The 22,621-nt window shown below is 42.7% G+C and overlaps 5 protein-coding genes and 1 non-coding gene across 6 annotated transcripts; 5 read left to right on the forward strand and 1 right to left on the reverse strand.

Annotated features, from left to right (window-relative positions):
• Positions 1 to 726: 726 nt before the first annotated feature.
• On the reverse strand, positions 727 to 1,834 carry C8R40DRAFT_1047233 (uncharacterized protein; the record flags this gene model as incomplete). Its single annotated transcript, XM_046224430.1, has 3 exons — positions 727 to 990; positions 1,057 to 1,521; positions 1,583 to 1,834. Coding segments are annotated over 3 exons (981 nt in total), but the record flags the coding sequence as incomplete, so codon positions are not given.
• A 1,734-nt stretch (positions 1,835 to 3,568) lies between these two features.
• C8R40DRAFT_1161166 (uncharacterized protein) lies at positions 3,569 to 4,708 on the forward strand (the record flags this gene model as incomplete). The annotated part of the gene is made up of 4 exons (XM_046230091.1): positions 3,569 to 3,712; positions 3,779 to 4,155; positions 4,223 to 4,349; positions 4,397 to 4,708. The coding sequence occupies 4 exons, from the start codon at positions 3,569 to 3,571 to the stop codon at positions 4,706 to 4,708; spliced, it is 960 nt and encodes a 319-aa protein (XP_046085400.1).
• A 1,542-nt stretch (positions 4,709 to 6,250) lies between these two features.
• C8R40DRAFT_t145 lies at positions 6,251 to 6,360 on the forward strand. The gene has a single exon. It is a non-coding gene; the product is annotated as a tRNA-Leu (tRNA).
• A 2,083-nt stretch (positions 6,361 to 8,443) lies between these two features.
• Positions 8,444 to 14,697, forward strand: C8R40DRAFT_1171405 (uncharacterized protein; the record flags this gene model as incomplete). The annotated part of the gene is made up of 13 exons (XM_046231700.1): positions 8,444 to 8,467; positions 8,526 to 8,622; positions 8,680 to 10,184; positions 10,243 to 10,771; positions 10,825 to 11,115; positions 11,169 to 11,243; positions 11,296 to 11,349; positions 11,407 to 11,978; positions 12,034 to 13,224; positions 13,478 to 13,497; positions 13,549 to 13,759; positions 13,807 to 14,484; positions 14,545 to 14,697. The coding sequence occupies 13 exons, from the start codon at positions 8,444 to 8,446 to the stop codon at positions 14,695 to 14,697; spliced, it is 5,400 nt and encodes a 1,799-aa protein (XP_046085401.1).
• A 1,078-nt stretch (positions 14,698 to 15,775) lies between these two features.
• C8R40DRAFT_1070120 (uncharacterized protein) lies at positions 15,776 to 16,544 on the forward strand (the record flags this gene model as incomplete). Its single annotated transcript, XM_046226196.1, has 4 exons — positions 15,776 to 15,908; positions 16,000 to 16,031; positions 16,132 to 16,401; positions 16,479 to 16,544. 4 exons carry the CDS (start codon positions 15,776 to 15,778, stop codon positions 16,542 to 16,544), a joined length of 501 nt encoding a protein of 166 aa, XP_046085402.1.
• Positions 16,545 to 18,156: 1,612 nt separating this feature from the next.
• Positions 18,157 to 20,115, forward strand: C8R40DRAFT_1047344 (ankyrin repeat-containing domain protein; the record flags this gene model as incomplete). Its single annotated transcript, XM_046224435.1, has 2 exons — positions 18,157 to 18,569; positions 18,771 to 20,115. 2 exons carry the CDS (start codon positions 18,157 to 18,159, stop codon positions 20,113 to 20,115), a joined length of 1,758 nt encoding a protein of 585 aa, XP_046085403.1.
• Between the last annotated feature and the right edge of the window lie 2,506 nt (positions 20,116 to 22,621).

Here is a 22,621-nt window from a genome sequence, read left to right on the forward strand (position 1 = left end):
CTCAGAGAGCGGGAAACACTACTTGAACGGTGCTAGACAATCATACCCTCGAAAATTCAAGTCTTTTTTCCCAAGGTTAAAAATCATAAATACATCTGTTTGTTTCATATTTCCTTATTCAAACCTTTGCAATTAGCTGCCGCGGCTCTATTTCCGTAGGCTTATCTACCAGCGACACTCTAAGTCATGGAATTAGTGCAGGATAATTGCCAGGGTTGGACATATTCCAATACACAATACTAAAATTTTGCGGAGGACAGTCTCAAGTGCGCTTTCATTTCTTGCATCATTCTCAGGACTAGTGTTTATCCACAGTACTTACGCTTTCAGATAACCTTTCTGTAGGGAGAACACCTTCACCTCGAGTCATTCAGTCTTAAATACACCATAACAACTGTAGAAATGAAGATAATATTTTCTCTATATCTCTGGGCTAATTAACATTCATTCCTACCTCCATCCCTGAGGGCCCTTTCTGTATTTGATGAACAGTTTGTAGGCATGGATTTTCTAGATTGTTGTAGTATAAACAAATGCTATTTCCTTGATATGTATATGCTCTTTCCGATAGTCAAGTAACAAGTGCTGTATTTCAGGTAATGGCATTACATTGCTTAGACTGAGTTTCGGGCTTTATAACGGTGACTAATTGTTGAACGTTATAAAGTACAAACTTGAATATTGCTTCTGAGTTGTGTACTGCAGATTAATATAAAGAGGAGTCCTCTATAGTGCAGTACCATGATGCTGTTTGTCCTCGGCCTGTATCAATTCTATTGAAACTTCTCCCGTTCCAGTTTGCCCAGATCCCTGACCTGGCTCTCCTGCAAAGTCCAGCGTGACATGGCTTTCAGGTATCCTGAATCTGATGCCTGAAGGGACCCTGTGACTCTCCACTCCAGTACGGACACCTGCGCTACTACTCCATACTGAATCAGGCCTAGAATATCCTGCTGCTGCGCGTAGGATAATGAGAAGAGGAGCTATACCCTTGAGTGCAAAAAGAGGCATTAAAATTTTTGTTGTGATGAACTCAAAGAAGAAAGCACAGCTCACCGCAACTTGAGCATGAATATTGAGTGCATAAAACGTGTTTGTGTCTTTTGTAGCAACACACACAATCAATGACAAGAGCGTGATTGAATATAACACAGCAGATTCAGCAATTATCTCGATTGCACCGTTGTACCGGTTCCTCCTGTTGGGGAATACTCCTGCAGTCAGTCTCTGTGCTCCTATTATCTTTATGATGATCAATGATGTCCCAGTGATACTTGTGACAATGGATAGACCTCCGGCTGCTGTATTCAGGATAATGAATGTATTTGACTCAATATTGGAGAGGGTGTTGTCTGCTGATGCAGCACTTGGAATGGCAGCGATGGATAAAGCTAGGATGCCCTCATGTGTGAAACAATCCAAATAAAACGAGGATAACCTACCAACGGCTCCCAAAGAGCATATCATTGGTACAACAATCACAATCCATCTCTGACCCCAAACTACCCATGCTCTCCAAAGCTACCATACAAAAGTGATCAGTGACCAAGCATCTTGCTAGAAGAATTATTGCAATACCCACAATCAAACCATCTGCAAGGAATCCATTTGCAAGTAATGATACACCTCTTACACCAACCTGCCAGGGCTTCACATGAGTCAGACTCTCCAAAAGTATATTTGAAACAGCTTCATCTCCGCTCTGTGCTTCACCAAGATCAACAGCGGTGCTTAGATATACCCAGTGTGTCACCGAATGCATGGTGGAGAAAACATATTGAAGAATGACAACGGTCGGGAGGGCATATCGAAGGGATCTTTTGTAATGCTTGTTTTTTCCTGGGGATAGTAGATAGTGAATTCGTTGGAATACAGCATACTAGAGGTGAATGTCATACTCACCTAGTGCCCAGAGCGTGACACAAACCAGCAATAGATAAAATCCTGTACGGAACATAAAATTTTTCGGGTCAACATACAAATAAATTCCCAAGCTTTCAAACCGGACTTACCATTCAACCATTCTTCAAGGAGAATAGAGCTTGAGGGGATTGGGGAATCTGATGAGGACTCGTCGGACATGGTGGCGGGGGGAGGTAAGTAACTTGCTGAATACAATCTCATTTGCGATGGTATTACTTATACAAAAGTGTAAGCAAGTCCATGCAGTTCCGAATCCCATCTACATATCCGCGGACCATGCTAAATTTGCACTCGTCAGTTGAATCATGGTTCTTGTATCTATCATGCAACAGACACTTGACAATGACATGATCCCGAGTTGAGACCCTGTATGATTCCATCAGTTGGCTGATAAACAGTGCTACATTCGATATTCACTGCGCCATCCATCTGGTTGACCGAGACCAAATGCAGCATGCTGGGCAATTTCACCGGTTCTAGCTGCGAACTCTAATTTCAACCGTCGAAATCTGAGTTCCCTATTCCAGCTTGCATTTCATAAAGCATTATTCGCCACAGGAAATGGTGTACTTATTTCTGAAAATTTGAACAAGAATGTCAGCCACTAATGATGAAGACTTGTACATTGTAAGCTAATGTGGAATGGCTTCACATGTTGATAAGAGATAAGCTTTTATATGGGGACAAGTTGGGATGACTCTAAACGCAACTGCTGAACCTTCAAGGTCATTGAAATACAGAAAATTCATTACCTCAAAAAATCTTACAGCTGTTAGCATATTTTTAGCATATTGTTTCGAAAAGCGTTACTTGGTGATGGCGGTCATGAGTCAACAAAAATCCAATGACAAGACTCCACAACTTAGCAAGTGTTTTGAACTGCTTCGGAGGAGTCATGGGCATCTATATGCTGAGAAGTATTCTACAAATTTGCTAAGCTGTAAGGTTATCCATCTGTCATGATCATGATTTGTGATTAATGGATGATGCCAATATTTTGTCTACGTAGTCAGTCCCATGTACCAGTAGCAACAAAGGAAAAAATAACGAGCCTTCAACTCGGCAAATTACAATCAAAGATTGAATCTAAAGACCCGGAGCTGATGGGAAAAACAATTTAATGAATAAGGTGCAGTGCAACTATTTTCGAACCTCGGAGTGCACTCGCATGTGCAAGACAAAACTGTGAGAGTGTAGAATCTATACATTGTGTCAAGTGTGGAAGCTTAACTTACACGCTCATCAAACTCAGACCATAAAATTATCCTCGGGACTCGATTTTTCACAAGCAGTAGAGGAACATATCAGCTTCTCCCGCCATTAACAGTTTCTTGGAATCGCGATGAGCATAAAGCTGCAGGTTTTGACCATCGAGATCACCTTCATTTTGATTATATTACATACCAATTCCATGCTCAAGTCCCAGGATAGACCCGTCACTGATTCTCTGCAACGGTAAACTTCTAATGTTGATGGGCAGTTGAGCTATCTGGGAGTAATCAAAGATGGTGTTAGCACAACTTGAAGGAAAATGATTACTAGGTCTCCACTCGCACTGGTAGTGTCGGAATTACTCAAATAGCTATAACTATAAATATCTGGTTTGCTGGCTGAACTCGAAGCTTGCTAAAGTCTGAACCGCTCAATGGCCTATGATTGTGAAACCGCCTTGCTTGCATCCAAACTCAAGGATGAACTCTTAGTTCATCCCATTATTCTATCTGCTGGCTCTTTTGCGCTGTCCATCTTCATATCACAGGCAGTATATAGCACTTTTGATTGGAGACCTGTGAGCACAACCACTACCCTTCTACTAAAGTCTCGCACAATGCATATACACCTAGTAATTCCACAGGTTGCTATCTGTGTCTCAGCTGATATACTTACTATTGGACTTGACCATTACAAGGACCAGGCACCTTCCCTTGTGGATGCTCTGAATAATGCTAGCACAAGAGTCTTACAGGTCTTCTACCATGCTCGCATTCTTCTGCTCCTAAGCACTACCCTTCTATGTGTGGCACTGTCTCATTCACCCCCTGAAACGTGGATGATTACTGGTATCTTCATTGCTCCAGCCCTTCTTTGGAATACACCTCTCTCCATAAGGATTCCAGGTCATTCCTCTCAGAATGAATTTCCAACTGAGAAAGATCAACAAAAGCCTGAGGGTGCATTTGTTATCAAACGAATTCCGGGTATGAAAGCTTTATTTATTGGGATTATCCGAGGGTGAGATTATTTATGGATGTGCATTAATCAATTCAAGTTGCCTCAAGGCTGACCTCATTCATTGTAGATGTGGTACATTTGCGGTTGTTCATAGTATACTTGCCTCTTCAACAATGGCACCTAATGTGCAGGACAATATGTTTACCTCCACACAAATCCTGATGTGGTCTACAGCCAATCGGACCTGCCATGCAGCATGTCACGCTTTTATCTACATTCCACGCCATTCTCATATTGATAGGTAATGGCTGACATCCGGGATTTCCAAGAAGACTGGGAAAACCAGATCCCCACCATCCCAGTGCTTCTCAAGTCTGTGTACAAGACTCGAGTTTTACTTACACTAATTCACATTGCCACCATGATTTTTTTTCTACAAAATCCATACATCTTCCTTGCTTCAGTCTATGCTATTGCACTTGTTTGGCTTCTTGGGGACAAAACTCCTAAGAAATTCTTCCGTTTCAGTTTTCATTCTCAAACCATTGTGGCTTGTCTATATGGCATAGTCGAATCTTTCAAATACCTTGCTCACACTCATAAGTTCCTGTAATTCGATGTATGCCTTGGACGATACATGCAACTAAGATGCAGTATCAATAATAAGCCCTGACATATCCTCTTCAAATCCGAACGTACAAAGGGTCAATAGTCTTGACTGTTGGGAAATGAATCATACAGGAATCACCTATTAGGTTTCTTGAATGGAGTCACAAAGCTTCCGGTGTAGAGCATTGCCATACGTAAATCAGTGAGCACAAATTTGAGCAGAGGTTGTACGTAGACAGAGTCTGGGGTGAACATGATCATGAAAACGAGGCTGCGTACAAACGAAGAGGTCGGTGACGCAAAATGCATATTTGATTGATAAGAAGGGTTGAATAGCATATTTGAAAGCTTTGGAGCGGAAATTGGAGCAGAGGCGGTGAGTGATGGCTGTTGGTTGAAACGAAGATATTAAGCGCTAAATGATTTTCAAGAGTAAGCGCCCAGCCGTTCATTTTCTCCCGTGTCCATGTCAATGGCGACATTCTTATCAGCCTTGGAACAATGTTCCATTATGGGAAGGAAACGGAGTTCTAGACGCTGTAGGTCGTCGACACTGGCTAGCTAAGACTGGGTGCATTTCATGTAAGACCTTCAAACGAAAGGCCATTTCTCATGTGAAGAAACGCGTACAGAGCTCTAGAAATAACCATGTTCATCAAGAAGACCGCCGCCCTCTCGATCCCTAACCGGCACCAATAACCACCCTCCTCTTTTTCCTCCGTCGAATTCGCATTTCCACCATTGCTTCTCACTGGATCCGCACTACCATCAACAAGCAACCTCGATTTTGCTGCAATCCAAGGACCAACTGACGGAGAGATGGACCAGGCAGGAAAGGAATATAGGCGGTCAAATGAATGGATGAATTCAAGCTAATCGGGTATCTATTCCTCGACAGGGGTGATTCAGTCTATCCTCGATGTTACAACAGCGAGATTACGCGTAGCTCCGTCTTCATCTCCTTCGCGTGTAATACGGTGGTGCTTCTTTGCTTCTCTCATGCTCCGTCCATCGATGAACAAGATGGATGGCAACTTCCCACCAAATCTGCACTACAATTTTAAACCAGGATCCGATGGACACAAATCAATAGCTGCCGAACGTCGAACGCTGAACATGTTGAACCATCATATCGTCCACTCGCCCGCCGCACCTCAACTCACCCCATTCAGCTTACCGTGTCGTTCACGCTATTCCACCCTTCCACCACCGAACGTTGGGCCAAATTCGTTGGACCTCCGAATAATGCCTTATCAGTCCAGTTTCCGTCGCTTCCATTGCACCGACATCATTGATCATTGATCATCGCTCGTCTCCAGATAACTGTAAACGCTGCAATACCCCGTGCCAACCTACACCGAATTCACGCTTCCTCCTTTCAAAATCCGATAACGATGTGATATCTCCTTCGTAAATCCTCTTTTGCCCCATGACATTCTACCTTGTACCAGCCCACACTCTGTTCCCGCCACCTGGTTCTGGATTTCGGATTCATCGAGAAGAAGTGGAGAACTTCATATTATATATAGGGTTGACGCTCAGAAATGGTGAGATGGCCGAGCGGTCTAAGGCGCCAGACTAAGGAATGACCAGCGCATTTGGATGCGCAGGATATCTGGTCACATTGTGGCGTGGGTTCGAATCCCACTCTCATCATTTTTTCTATACATGCCCCGTACATGGCTCTAGTTATCCCCTCCAGCACCTGTGAAACTGACAACAACCTTCTTTAGATTTCCCATTGTCTACTATTCTCAGAAACCCAGTTATGTCCTCTCTCCCCTTTATTTCTTCTTCACCCCGAAATATTTTACACCATCTAACAGTGACCCCCATCCCATAGTATACAATGCATAACATCTCATCAACTATCATCCCGGGCTTGTACCATGACCGTATTTTTTCTCTTGACTTCCAAGGAGGACAACCCCTTGAATGCACATACTTCATTAGAAGATCCTTTCCGCGATGAGAACTTTTATACAGCCCAAATGACGAGAGCGGGTAATACCTAGCTCTGTCCCGACTCCGTGAGTGTCTGCACTCCGAATCTCAATGATGAATATAGCCATGAGTCTTGGTGTTTGTATAGTAATGGTCATAATGTGATAACCTCAACTCACAAAAGAGAACGCATTCCATTATGTCAATCTCCGAGGAAGGAGGAAGCATTTTTCGATCCAATTCAGGACTCGTGAAGTGCAGTGGCGAAATGCTATTGGTGCTGCATGTCAAGATTCGGAGAATGAAGTTGAATATTGTTTCTCCTGTATCTCGTGAGCCTGTGGTTAAAATTTCAAGTAACCATTGCAAATAATAGCGGGTGATAAACTAGATGTAGTGAGATTCAATTGCCAAGTTCCTGGTATTCATCATAAATACCTGTCGCACTTCTCGGGCGTCAGGGGAGAGGTTTCGATCCACCAATATATTCGTTCCTTTCAGTCCTCATCGCATTTCTCATTTCAAAGATTCCACCACGGTCGTTTGTGCAAAATTCATTCAACGTAAAACCTAGGTCTGTCCATGCCTTGATCAACGGAGGTACTTGCTTGATGATAAGTTTACAACATTATTATACGTGACCACAGTTTCAAGAGTGTAACAATGCGGTTACATACACAACTTGCCAAGAATACCATAGCATACTATATATAACCTGTGACTTCGTAGCACTTTTCTCCTCGGACTCACAACACTTGGTGGAGGGCTAGTCATTGGTTTAAGCGCAGGGTTGTTGGCTCCAGTCATCAGTGTAGGGCTGGGAATTGCATTTAGCACTATCAGACTCACCGGGGCATTGACGTTCCTTGCTGGGTCAGTGGGGGCAGCGGTTATCACGGCTGGGATCACATGGAGCTCCCCCGTAACGTTCCTCTTATGTCCCGCCTTATCCTTCTTCCCGCAATTCCCATAAAGCTTGTGATATACCATTGATCACAAGCATGCAAAAAATCATGCGTAAGTGATGAAGGGATACTAGGAAGGTGGTGGAGACGTAAAGAGTGGCGAGGAGGGGTGATTGATTGAATTTAGCGGGGATCCGGCAGAGACAGAGATAGGAAAATAGATGATGAATAGATGAGTGATTGCAGATATAGAATGAATTTGATGACGGACACTCACCTCCCAGCAATCCTAGATAAATTCACATCTACAGCTCCAACAAGACTCAGAACCCATAATCAGTCCCATACAAGGAACGCGACGGGGCACAGAACATTTGCAGTACCACTTGCAGTGACATGTGCAGGGGTATTGCAGTGACATGTGCAGTGACATGCAGTAGCACACAGTAGCACTGCAGTTACTTAAATGTATATGTAAATAAATGGTCTTCCACTGTACAAAATATACCCATTCTATGAATGCTGTGTCCGACAACAGCAGATAGTATAATGGCCCGGAGGGGCTGAATATCAAAATCGGATAGTGATCTTATCATTCCGCCCAGCCCGCTGCCAGGCTTCTTCTCGATGCAAACTTTCTGTATCTTGTATCATTAGAGCTTTGGCTTTGTAAATAATATCCTCTTGTACCAGAATATGATACTAGCTGGTGTTCACAAAGCTGGCCTTATTCCTAATTTCACCATCAATGATTTGGATGGACATTTCGGATAACCAGGGTCGAAAATTGATGGGTTATGAATTTATTATAAGTAGCCACTGCATTGCGAGGAGATTTATTTCGCCCCCATCAGAAATATTTACTACACCAAAGTTTGAAATTGCTTCCAATGTCTTTTTGGACAATGAACTTGGTATACAGGCATTTGACTTCAAGCATCATACTTGTTTATTCACAGCTTTCATATGTAGAGCAAAATTCGGCAGGGAATTGCCTCTTTCATTAGCCCTAGCCCTACTACAGAGGCACACTTTACCCAAGAAATCCAAAGTAATGTGCCCAATAATTGTATGTTTGTATTCTGGCAATTCTAATCATTCATTCACTAACCCAAATCTATTTAAGCATCAAAAGCAGTCCATGCTCCACCTCCTACTATTCCTGGGCACATGAATACCATTACAACCAATCAGCACATGGTCTCATCACAATCACAACTTCCTTTTTATCATACCTCCAACTATATGCACTCCACACTTCCACTTGTGTCTCGTCCACAAATCAATGGTCAATATTTCATGGTCCCTCCTTCCAACTTTACACCAGCAATTCCATATTATCCTGTTTCAGGTTCCACTCAAGTACCAACTTTGCTTCCATCCCAAACTACCAACCAGCACCATTTGTCTAGTGAACAGCAGATTGCAAATCAGATCCCAATGGAGGTCCATTTGCCTTCCCCCACTTTAGACAAAAACACACTTCAATTGCAGACACATCTTTCTCCTGAGAAAAATCAGACCTTGGCATTCACCCCTACTTTCTCAAATCAAGTGGGCTCTGCTCAACCTGATATTCCCTTGACAGGCCCTTATGTCAACAGGGACACCCAATATGTCTGTTTGAGTGATCTTCCAGAGGGAAAATGGAATACCACTCCACAGGGGAACTTTGCATTGGATGTTTCCCATTCAGAGTATGAAGGTTCAGGAAAATTTCAGGTGGATTGGGCCTGCCAAACCTCCTCTGGAAGGAAACGTAAAGGTGCCTCATATGCTTCTTCATATTTGGAGAATGGCCATAGAACCTACCGTCAATGTCTTGGCACTATTCATTGTGGAAACAAAGACTGTGCAGTTACTATACGTCCTCATACCCATACTCGTGCTGCAATCCTGAAACAACTCAACCATTCCTGCAAATGTGGCAACCGGGAACTCATTCATAATCCATGTCCAAATAAAGCTGCAATCATACAGTGGTCCGGTGGTGTCCGATATATGAATGGAATCCATGACCACAATCATGAAGTTCCTTCATACAAACTTCATCTCACCCAGGATGAGACAGCAGAGTTTGTCCAATTTGTTAAAAGTAATCCCCAGGTGGCACCAGCAGCTCTGATCTCTGGCAATACTGTTGATGGAAAAACAGTGACTGATATATCTTCTGTGCTCATTCATGCTCCTCGTGTTGGCCGAATGCGGAATCAAATACTGGGACAAGCAAAAATCAAAGGTGGAGATGATTTCATAGAAGCTTTTATGCACTTTCAACTGGAGCGACCTGGCTTTATTGTTGCAAACACTATGCTTGGTGGGGTCACAGTCATTTCAGCACAGACTCCATTTATGGCATCTCAGCTTCATGATGAGGCACTCCAGGTGGATGGTCCTTTCAATGGGATTATTTCAGATGCTGCACATGGCTGGTGGAAAGTTCAAACATCATTACTCATCATCAGCTCTGTCTTTTCCCAAATCCTTCTCCGCTGGATTCCAGTCCTTATCAGCTACTCAAATGGTGCAAGTGCAGCTCACTATGAATATCATTTCCTTGCCTTGTTTGAATCTATTGCACGAATTGTAGGTGAAAGGAATAAGACTCTTGTTGATGAGCTTCTTGCTGGGGTATGTGTAATCTATACTTTATACTTCACATAATCTCAATCATAAAATTTGATCCTAGGTTGTTGATTTTAGTGAAGCAGAGCGAACTGGTTTTGTCAATGCCTTTGTCCGGTTTTGGCTGAAGCACACCAACCTTCGGGATGAAAGTGAACTTCGAAAAAGGGGGGATGAGCTTTTGCGTGGCTGTTTACAACATTTCCAGTGTAGTATAACTCGAGTTAAGCGGATTGCAGCAATTGTTCCTGTTGAGCAACAGTTGCACTTTGCTAAAAAGGTGAACAGACTCTTGCAAGCCAAAGATTCCAATGATTTCAATCAACTGGCAAAAACTCTGGAGGCAGATTTTCCCAAGATCAGGCCATGGCTTCATTGGTGGTTGCGTCCGGAACATGCTTCGATGCTTTTTCAAGCTAAGCGTAACATGGATCCTTTGCTTTGGCATTCACTTCCTGAGACCACAAATGCTGAAGAGTCTATTCATTTTAGCATGTATGCACAACAAGGGCGCAAACATGCATTTTTTGCAGGCTGGGAGGCACTTTGGAAGATAGTTCAAACTTATGAAAAATTATTTAATGCTGAACGTAGTAAGTTACAAATATGTTATCATAAGACTTCAGTTTGCTGATTGTTTCTCTAGTTGGTCAACCAACACATTGGGGCAAACCACCATTACATGTCCGTCAAGCATTGAAAGCAAAGATAGGCCGTACTAAACGTTCACGTGCCCTGAAAGCTATCAAAATACGAAAACAGCAGTATCATAATGATGGTCGACCCCCAGATGATAACCGTCTGTTGCGTCAAAAATTAAACTCTAAGGCCAAGTCATCACTTACCTCCCGGAAACAACGGGTGTTCAAGCCTGTAAAGACAAAAACACTTGCTACTTCCTTTCATATTGATGATTGGTCTGGCATAACAAAGACTGGTATGATTTGATTATATTACTTGCTTGAGTTTACCATGGATTCCATATGTAAGATGAACCTTCCCAGCCTAATGCAGAAGAGTGGACAGGCATTACAGGTGGAACAGTGGAGTGGAATGAGATATCAGGTAAAGAGCTGATAAATTTAATTGTATTAGTGAAAATTCATATATACAACAGATAAATCACAGGAAAATGCAGGTGGTACCATAGAAGGGTTGCATGGAGGCACTGGTAGCAATTCAAACACATATTTACTGCCATTTTATAGACTGAGACATTTTATATTAGTAATTTCCTCAAGTTCAGCATTCATGAAGCAGTGGCTTACACAGGGTACCAAAACTCCTGAAGTTCAAGCTTTGTGGATATATCCACAATCCCTCCCTGTTAATTCTCCCAACAAGTCTGAAGCATCCAGCCCAGTTCTTCAAATTCCTCATGATGCCCTTGCCAGATACTCAAAGGATACCCTTGTTGAGAATGTTAACAGGGATTTCTGTCTGAAACAGGTAGAGTCCCGGTCAACAATTCTTGTTTCATCTACATTGAAGATGATTCCCTCTTACAAATGGGCTGATAATTCCTGCTGGTTAGATACAAGTCTTGAGGTTCTATTCTGGCTTCTCAATTGTAACTGGAATGAGGTTGCCTTAGTCTTCGAGACCTCATCTGCAGAGCATCATCTCTTCCATCCCATATATTGCTTGCTGAGGGCACGGCGCTTACTGCTTGTTGGTAGTAACAAAGACATTCAGGACCAATTGACATCTCACCGTGAATCAATACGGCAATACATTAAAGAGGACAAGAGCAATGTGTTGTCATATGGAGGTAGCACAACATCTGTAGACAGCTTGATGGTAAGTAATATTGAATGAGGGTGTGTTATTCATCTAATACTTGAGCAAATCATAGACCTGGTTCTCTGCCTGTATAGACATTCCAATCAACCACCCAAACACTGTTACAGATACACAGAAGAGTGCATCTCATCTTTTTGCTGCTTATTCAATATCCATACGGTACTGTAATGCCACCCCTGTCCATATTCAACTCACTTCCCCACACCCTGGACCTGCACCCAGAGCCACTCAAGGTCCTTTTGCACACCAATGGTCAAGCTGTCAAGGCTATTTTCAGGACTGGATTCGGAATTTGACAACTATCAATAAAAGTTTGGACCAGTGTGCAGGTCAACAAATCCGATGCTGGCGTCAATCCTGCAATGATACACAGAAAACACAACTTGTAGATATTATTATAGGGCTCCCAGTTTTCTGGTGTGTGACAATTCACCCTGAAGACAATCAGCTTTGGGACTTTCCACGGATTTTATATCCTGTTGCTGGTGATGAAGCAAAGAAACATCAGTTTGTCTATGAAATGACAGCACGAGTTTTTTCCAACCAGAATCACTTTGTCACCCGCTTTGCCACTTCTCTTGATACTCCAAAACATGCAACAGGAGTCTTCTTTTATGATGGAATGCAGCATGGTGGACAAGCACAGAGAGAATCAGGCAAGCTTGATCACTTACTGGGTGGCCGTTTCCCAGTGATGCCAGAAGATTATCAGAATTTGGGGTACAGGACTTGTGCTGTCATGTATCATCTAAAAGGAGGTACTGCTGCTCAGGCATGGTTCAGCAATAGACAGATTTCATTACTGCAGAAACATTTACAAGTTTCCATCACTCCCAACACATCTTCAAGATATCCACTACTCAATGCTTCAACCTTATTTCTTGCTCCCAAATTTTCTCTTATTCCTCTCAATAATCAGACCTGGCTCTCCTCTGGTGAACTTAAAAAATATAGGAACCGTGGAAATGCTCCTATAGAGTATCAGGATTTCCAAGCTCAAACATTACCACTCTCCACACCATATAAAACACCATCTGTTGCATCCTCCATCTCCTCAGCCCCTCACTCTACAATGTCTATTGACTCAGATGAATATGCCACTATTCTACAAGACATTACTGGAGACTCTGCACACCCTCAGTCACCAACAGATGTCAATGTTTTCTCTAGTTCTCCACCACCTAGCTCCCCTGCACATGTGATTTGTCGCTGTGGAGTAGAAACAGATGGTCATCAACAAGAGGTAAAAGAAAATATAGTAATCTGTACTGTATGCAAGAAAATATGGTCACATGAAGCTTGCCAAACCCAACGTACTACAGCACTGATACAAGACTTTATATGTCCCATTTGTGGAGTTGATGACCCATGGCAATTTAAAAGGATACAAGAGAAGTTAATGCAAAATTTGAGAAGATCAACACGGCCGTATGTGTATTTTTGCAATCAGATTGATCTATAATAACATTTTGTATAGTGCAGCTGATACTCCCAAGGCAATATCGGGACGTATATTGTATGTTCCATTGAACAAATCCTTTGATTATTTTCTCTAAACTCTCTACAGCAATGGCAAAGGTGTTCTGGTCCGGGATGGTTTATTTTTCTTCCCTGCCCGTCTCATTCAGAAAGGCCATAAGTTTTGCTCTATCCGATGGTGGAGGCACAATATACCTGCACCTGGTTCTTCACAACAACCTGGAAAGATTGCCAAGGTATCTATTGAAGATATTAAAGATGAGTTATGGCAGAACAGAGCAGCCAGGAGGAGAATTCGGGTAAGAGTCAATGAATGGATAATATTGGTTAGCTGACCCATTTACAGCTTGGCAAATGGGTACGAGCATTTATTGCAGAGGAACAAGCAGAGGCTGCTTGGGAAGATCCAAAGTTCCTTCCATTCAGTTCTGAGATTGACAGGGCTTTACAACCAAATATAGGAATACTGACTCAACTTATGAATAATCCAGATAGTGTTATAGATAGTTTGTGCCCAGCCAAAAAATGGCAAGCTGGCATGAAAAGAGCTACCAAAGCCATAGAGCACTCTGGAGGACTCACTGTAGATGATTGTGCTCGTATCAATAACTGGTTCTATACAGTGATACCAGGTGCTTCACAAAAGCAGCATATATGGATCGGTGCCCTACCTATTGCACATGCTCGCACCTTGGTACTTTTGCACCGGCATCAATCAGAATTCATTCATGAAGTAGAAGGGGCCAGTATAGTTGAACTAGCATTTAATAGACTTGTAGCTTGGACAGGGAAAACAGTTGATGGGAAGGACAAGTTGTATGAAAGAGTTGATGTGGATCTAGAGGCATTGCAGTTACTCGAAAAATCAGTTTTTGATATTTCTGAGGATGCAGGAGTTGCAGGAAATCAACAATGGGGTCTTGATGCTGGATCTCATCTGCAAAACTGGAATCCCTGGCTAGAGTATGGTCCTGAAAGCCATTGCACAAACAAACGTGAAGGAGATGATGAGGTTGAGTGCCAGGTAGGTAAATTATATTTCAAATAAAGACATGTTTTCTGATTGTTGTTTGATTTGACGTAGCATGGCCCAGATTTTATAGATGACCAGAAACAACACTTAATAAATACATTCAGCAATCAGCCAAAAGCACGGCCTAATCAAGTCAAAAAGCGGTGGATAAATGATGATAATTTGGCCAAGGAGAACTCCAAAAAGCAAAAAATGAATGTATAACAATACATACACTGTCCCCTCGAATTTTCCAATCAAAGTATTCATTATATCAAGTATCTCCTACAGTTTAACTTGTTTTTGTAGGTCCTTATCCAGTGTTTATACATGGCTCTATGTCTCTTATTTAGGTTCTTCAACCTCAACCTGGCAATACCATGAGATTGGAAGAATGTTTTCCATCATGACTTTTTTATGATATTCCAGCCCTATTGGCCCAAATCAGCAATGCAAATTCCTTCCCTTCATAATCTTAACTATTCACAAATGACCCAGAATGATTCCAATGATTTCCATGCAAAGGTACAGAGCCCTATTGCCCACAGTGAGACTGCAAGTAAGTGCCAAGAACAATGCAGGTGAATGCAGTAACAGTGCAGGTAAGGTGCAGATGTGTGCAGTCACAATGCAGGTGAGGTGCAGGTGTGTGCAGTCACAGTGCAGGTGAGGTGCAGGTGTGTGCAGTTACAGTGCAGTTACAGTGCAGTTGCATGAGGTCACAATGCAGGTGTGTGCAGTTACAGTGCAAGTGCATGCAGTTACAGTCCAGGTGAATGCAGGTAAGAGGTAGGAGCATGCTGATACATCTGTACATCCTGGATTTTTGTCTAAGAGACTGACTGCCACTCAAGTAGTTTCTAGAAATTGCTTTCAGTGCTTTTGGCTGGACAGTGATGTCCAGCTAGTACCCTTGTTGTCATGATCATCTAGGTTTTGCAGATGGGTGAGTACAATGATAGGCACAAGTAAATATTGTGAATATGTCTACTACTGGTTCTTATGTGCAGTTTTGAACCCCAAGTGCTTGTGACATAACTAAGCATATATGACTTACATTCATTTGTAAACCAAGCAAGATATCAACTCAATGTGCATATGCGTATCTTGAAATAGTTGAACATGCGGCAAATATGAACTCAAAATTGCATGACACAATCAGACAAGATACATATAAATGCCGGCATTTATATGCCGAGAGTGTAATGCAGGCGCATGCAGGTACACTGCAGTGGAGTGCAGATACTATGCAGTGACTGCCACTGCAGGTGGCACTGCAAATGCTAGTGGCCCGCCGAATACCATGAAAGAGATGTTTAGGCCGATGTTGAGGATGGTGTTGGTGATGGTGTTGGTGATTAAGGGAATATGGGAGAGGTGGAAAAATTTAAGAATGGGGGTGTACCAGAAGGCTGGACCTGGGGACAAAATAATGGGTGGGTTAGGCTGGGGGAGGAGAAGAGTGGTTGATGAGAAAAATATGTACCATAGACGCCGGTGATCATGTATATAACGACGAGAATTAAGATTCCTTCTACGGGTCCGAAGAAGACACCGAGGTAAGGCAAGCAAACGACGTGAAAGTGATGGAACGAGCAAATCAGAACCACAATAAAGGATGAGATACGCACCGGTATGATACTCCTCCCACATCGTCAGATAGAAATTAGCCAACGTAGCTACTGGAGACGCTCATTTCCACCACAAACAGCCGAGATCCGAAGCTTGAGAGACAAGCATTGCTTCAAGCTAGGCGGAGTCACTGATGAGAGGAGGAAGACAAACTGGTTGAGGTGTTTCCAGTTTCACGGATCATTTCAGGATCGCAGGGACAGAGTAGACATCGAGGACGCAGAGGGGAGACTGGGGGTCACCATTGAGGAATCTGAGAGGATGAAGAGGGAAAGGAGGAGAAGGACTCGGAGAAAGGTAAACAAATAATTACCAGAAAAAACTCTTGAGAGAAGGAATTTCCGCCACTTGTATTCTATCTATCCCATGTTAAGGTAATGCTAGAGAGTTCAGAGAAGAGGAACGTGGGAGACACCTGGGAGAGACGTTATGATGATTGAGCAGTAGTCCAATAATATATAAGTGCTTCAATGCTGGATTAGGCCCAGGTACCCGTTTTTTTCACAAATCAGCTTGACATTGACTAGCCTGGTGTATAATCTGCCTTACTTTTAGCTACAATAGGGGAGTAATTCATTGTTGTGTCAGGCTTCCAAGGCATCTGCTCTGAACCAGACTGGCATGGTAAGGGATAACATTGGTGTAAATCATAGTAAGAGGTGAAGAATTCATAATAAATTCTCTACAGCTACCACGTTCTATAGAGACTTGAAAAAGACACATAGGAAAGCACTTCAGGGAAATATTTCCCTATATAGTTACCAGTACCCAGAATCATGGCTGGGACATGTTGCATGACCCAATGACAATCAAACTCTAATTTCAGAGCTTATAAAAGATGACAGTGATTCGATGAATCCCATCATTCCTTTTTATTTGACTACCACCATTGCTCATTGCAAGAGTTCACTAACAGTTAGTGTGTTCAATTTGTCCAGTTCTTGAATTTTTCGACCTTATGTGTTCCTTGCAGGTAATCCTAACCAATGAGTGCTGGGTATAGTGGTCTCAGTTTACTCTTCATTTACTATAACTGACAACCCAATTAACATTCACAGCATGTTTCCCTATGCAAGTGATTTTGCCATTTATGGCGGAAATTTTACAGTCATCAGTCAGTCAAAAAAACTGTCCATATATTGCTTGGAACTGAATACATTATATCCTATAGCAAATGATGATAGCCATAAGATACACAAATGGCTCAATGCACCAGATTGTTCAGCCAATTTTGTGACTGCAGCAGACAACAGATGCTCAGGCACTGGCCAATGGATATTTGAAGTTGATACATACAAGGAATGGAGATCTTCCCCTGGCATATTGTGGATTCAAGGACCAGGTTTGATTATTCTCTTAAGGGAAGGAATGTTTTAACTTATCAGAAACTATAGCTGGGTCAGGAAAGACCTTTCTAATGTATGTGATGACAATAAGTACAGCTCAGATTCATTGATTAAGAACATTCTAGTACGACAATCACTGAAAACCTGCAAAACATGAACCAAAAAAGTCCTGTCTGGTATCATTATTTTGATATCCGGGATAACACGGAGTCACAGACTACATATCGTGGGTTCTTGCTATCTCTGGCTCAGCAAATAGGGCTAGATGGTCGGAAAATCCACCCTGCTCTCCTCACCCTTTATGAGTCAAAGTCATTTGGACAACTCACAAAGCAGGAACTTGAGAACATATTGGAAACAATGATCAAAGACAGAAATGACATGACCATTGCTGTTGATGCATTGGATGAATGCCAAGAGGCAGATGCAGACAAGGTGTTGAATTGGCTGGCTGCATTCTCACATCAGTTGAGAATTGTTGTGACAAGCAGATTTCAACCAGAATTCGTTGGAAAAAATGGGCTTCAAATTCAACTTGGCCCAAAATCAAAAATTGATGAGGATATTGCAAGTTACATTGAGCTCAAGATTCATGATCAACCACGGTTCAAAGGTGACATTATTGGGGAAATAAAGGATACATTGAACAAAGGTGCTCATGGAATGTGAGTAGTATTTTTTAGAATCAACTTGAGAATCAGCTGATATGAGACAATGTCTCAGATTTCGCTGGGTAGACTGCCAAATGATGCAGTTGCAGAAATGCAAGAGGAACAGGGATGTAAAAGAAGCTTTGAAGACATTACCTGCAACTCTCAAAGACACATATGACCAGGCTTTAGGAAGGTTAACAGAAGGTGAAAAAGAAGATGTACAACATCTACTTCTGTGGCTGCTCTATGCTTTTGAGCCATTGACTAGAACAAAAGTCAATGAAATATGGAAAATTGACCTCTTGGAGCAAAAGTTTGATCCTGATGAAATGGACCTTCAGGTGGAGGAGGTTATTCCCTCTACATTTGTGACTGTAGGACAGGATGATATCATTCAACTAGCCCATGCATCAGTCAAGGAATATCTCATTTCATATTCGCAATCCAAAAAGATGGATGATTCATTGTCATTCAATGAACACTTAGCTCATGATATAATGACCCAAACAACCATCATCTACCTTATGCAATATGATGATACTTCAGTCAATAGCGAGTCTTTTGTTGCATATGCTGTGGAATATTGGCTCTCACATGCATCAAGGGTAGAGGAGCTCAAAGTAGAAGGCCAAAGTCAGAATTTGATATGTGCAATGTTGAAAAACAGTGTACAGTTTTCAAGATGGGAAGAAATGTACATCAACCATGTTTCTTTTGAGAAAAAATCCACAACAAGCCCATTATACTATGGAGCCCTCAATGGATTGTATGGGGCTGTGAATCATCTTATACAAAGTGTGCATAATGTGAAGCAATATGTTGATGCACAAGGGGGATACTTTGGGGGTGCTCTCCAGGCAGCCTCCTCAAAGGGGCATGAGTCCATTGTGAAGTTGCTGCTGAAAAATAATGCTGATGTGAATGCACAAGGAGGGCAATATGGAAATGCTCTTCAGGCAGCCTCATTGAATGGGCATGAGTCCATTGTGAAGTTGCTGGTGGAAAATGATGTTGATGTCAATGCACAAGGGGGACACTTTAGGAATGCTCTCCAGGCAGCTGCTTATCATGAGCATGATGTTATTGTGAAGTTACTGCTGGAAAATAATGCTGATGTGGATGCACAAGGGGGATACTATGGGAATGCTCTCCAGGCAGCCTCATTAAATGGGCATGAGTCAATTGTGAAGTTGCTGCTGGAACATAATGCTGCTGTCAATACACAAGGGGGGCACTTTGGGAATGCTCTCCAGGCAGCCGCTTATCATGGGCATGAATCCATCGTGAAGTTGCTGCTGCAAAATAATGCTGATGTCAATGCACAAGGTGGAGAATATGGGAATGCTCTCCATGCAGCCTTATACATGTGCAACAACTCCATTGTTCAGTTGCTGGTGGAAAATGATGCTGATGTCAATGCACAAGGGGGAGCATATGGGAATGCTCTCCAGGCAGCCTCATTGAATGGGGATGAGTCCATTGTGAAGTTGCTGCTGAAAAATAATGCTGATGTCAATGCACAAGGGGGACAATTTGGGAATGCTCTTCAGGCAGCCTCATACTTTGACAATGACAACATTGTGCAGTTGCTACTGGAAAATAATGTTGATGTTAATGCACAAGGTGGTGCATATGGGAATGCTCTCCAGGCAGCCTCATTGGATGGGAATCAGGCCATTGTGCAGTTACTGCTGGACAAAAATGCTGATGTGAATGCCCAAGGGGGACAATTTGGGAATGCTCTTCAGGCAGCCTCATATAAGGGGCATAAGTCAATTGTGAAGTTGCTGCTGGAACATAATGCTCATGTTAACGCACAAGGGGGGGAACATGGGAATGCTCTCCAGGCAGCCACATGCAGGGGCCATGAAAACATTGTGAAGTTGCTACTGGAAAATAATGCTGATGTTAAAGCACAAGGGGGAAAATATAGGAATGCTCTCCACGCAGCCTCAATCCTGGGCCATCAGAACATTATGCAGTTACTGGTGCAAAACAGTGCACTCCATTAACTAACAATGAAATCTCATATTTTGAATGCTCCAAAATCTTTGTCATTGATATTTTCACTATATATAAATCATGTCTTGCTTATTTCCCTTTCTTCAAAATTTTTTTACTCCATTTACAGGTTTGCAATTTGTTTTGCTATTGATGCCTTTGACTGTTTGTAAAATGTATGTACACAATACATTCAGCTCATGATTTATTTAAATTCATTGTCTGAAAACATGAACTTGCAAGGAATTCATACAAATTAAATTCTTTTTTTCCGGTTCAAATATGAAATTGTAAATGAAATGGGAGTTGAAAGCTCCATACTGTACCTAGAGAGCCTGTTGGCATCCTTCTCTCAGAGTACAGAACAGCACTGCTGGGTAAGTAGCAGGTGCAAAAAGCTTCTACCATGACTGGCCACACTATAGCCATAAGCTGAACTCTTCAAGTGAATCCGCTCCGATGCAACACTTAAGGAACAGTGCTTCAAGTATTATCAATTATTACACAATGAGCACCTATCTATTGATTTATTCTCCTCCCGCTCATCCATCTGGAACTCTGGTACACTTGATCCTCATCTGGAAACACACTTGAGCTTTTGCTTTAGTTCATACCTACAACTCATGCAATGAGTTATGTATAAGGAGACGTACTGGAGTAGAATTTATAAGCTGATTTTGGCACTTCACTCAATATTGTTTAATGTCCCACAGTGAATTTAAACGAATTTAAAAACTGTTTACAAAAGTCTAATCAACAAGGTAAGAGACTTGAGCTTCTCTTCTCCTCTCACCTCTCACTGATAGTCAGTGTATCTTCCGCACGCCTCAGAATCTCATTCTCCTTTCTGTCGGTGAGGCCCTAGTCAGTCAGGTATGCTCCGCATGCTTGAAAACCATATGCCCTTTTCTGACTCAGGTGCTCTGCATCTTAGCCTTCATCATTTGTCTCACTTTTTTCTTTAAATCTCATATATATTGTGTCTGAGAGTTCTCGAGTCTGCTTTCTTTCTGACTTGTCAAACTCTCCGGTGTGTAGAGCATGTATTGTAACCAAAATTCTCTTTGACTGTCATAAAGTACGCAGCCCCTATCATTTTCCCTTTCTCACCGTCTCGACGCCTTTACTTGTACAATACATCATCCCATCGCTGTCAACCCCCATTGATTACTGATCCACCTGACCCACCTTCTCTTTCTATCGGCTTCCGCCACCTTCCTTGCCCCTGAACTGTACAGTATTACATCGTCATTTCTCGCAGATCGGATTATGTATATATAGCCAACCCTCCACAGCCTGGTCCCTTATCTTGACCTCTCTGTCATTATCTGGGACCAGGTATGTGTTTACTTACTATTACCTATGACTACGATACTCAATATATCTCTGTCATTATCTGGGACCAGTTTGCCTCCGCTCCGCTTAGTCGCTCCGCCTCATTGACCTGTTTAGTCGCTCCGCCTCACTGCCTTGCTTAGTCACTCTGCTCTTCTGCTTCGCTAAGTTACTCAGCATCTGCCGCTTCGTGACATTAGGTCAAGATCCATTACTGCACTGACAGCCTGCCGATAAGGTTGTCCTTGCAGGATCCATAGACACCACGTCTTCCCCAGTCCTGCCTGATTCTGAAACACCTGCTGCCAGTATAGACTGCTCCACGCTCCCACACGCACTCAACCCCAGAGACCAAGCTCACGCCCACAACAACGACGATAATTGGCGCGATTGCCAGTCTCAACCTTGCCCTAACGCCCTTCCCAACTCAATCCAAGAGCCACTTACTGTGAGCAATATATCCTTCCTGCCAATTCCCCAACCCTGATTGCCTACTCCCATTATGTCGACTCCTGTCCCGCCTGCCCCAAATACCTCTGCTGAGGATCTCATGGCTCAGCTCATCAGACAAGTAGCTAACCTTGCTACAGCTATGGAGAAACGCTCATCCTCCAAGTCAAGCATGAACAAACCCGAGGTTTTCAAGGGTAAAGATGGCGCTGAAGCTCGTCCCTTCATGGCTCAGTTCCAAAATTGGGCGTCAGAACAACCTGATCTCGCCAAAAGCCAAGTGAAACTTATCAAGTCCACCTTGGGCTTCTTCACAGAAAGTGCCGGATATTGGGCAACTCCCCATCTGCTACATTTCAGTGCAGAAAATCCCCCTTTCGGAGGAAATTGGGATACGTTCTTGAAGGAATTTGGCCAACAGTTTGAACCAATGGACCCAGGTATGGAAGCCCGTAGCGAGATCAAGAATCTCAGGCAAAGTAAAGAGCAGACAGTTGCAGAATTTTCTCAGAAGTTCAAGGATATCGGAGATCAGACTGGAATGTCTGATATTGATTTGTGGGAATGTTTCTTCACAGCATTACTCCCAGAGATCCGACAACATCTCATCACCGTAAACATTGCCCAAGGAATTGCTCCGACTCTGAAGGAGGCAATCAAATGCGCCATATCGGTGGATGTCTACCTGCATGATCCTACCATGACTGGCCGAAATTCTGGACACGCTCCCAC

This window comes from Lentinula edodes (assembly GCF_021015755.1).
Source record: "Lentinula edodes strain Le(Bin) 0899 ss11 chromosome Unknown C8R40scaffold_21, whole genome shotgun sequence".
Taxonomy (NCBI): domain Eukaryota; kingdom Fungi; phylum Basidiomycota; class Agaricomycetes; order Agaricales; family Omphalotaceae; genus Lentinula; species Lentinula edodes.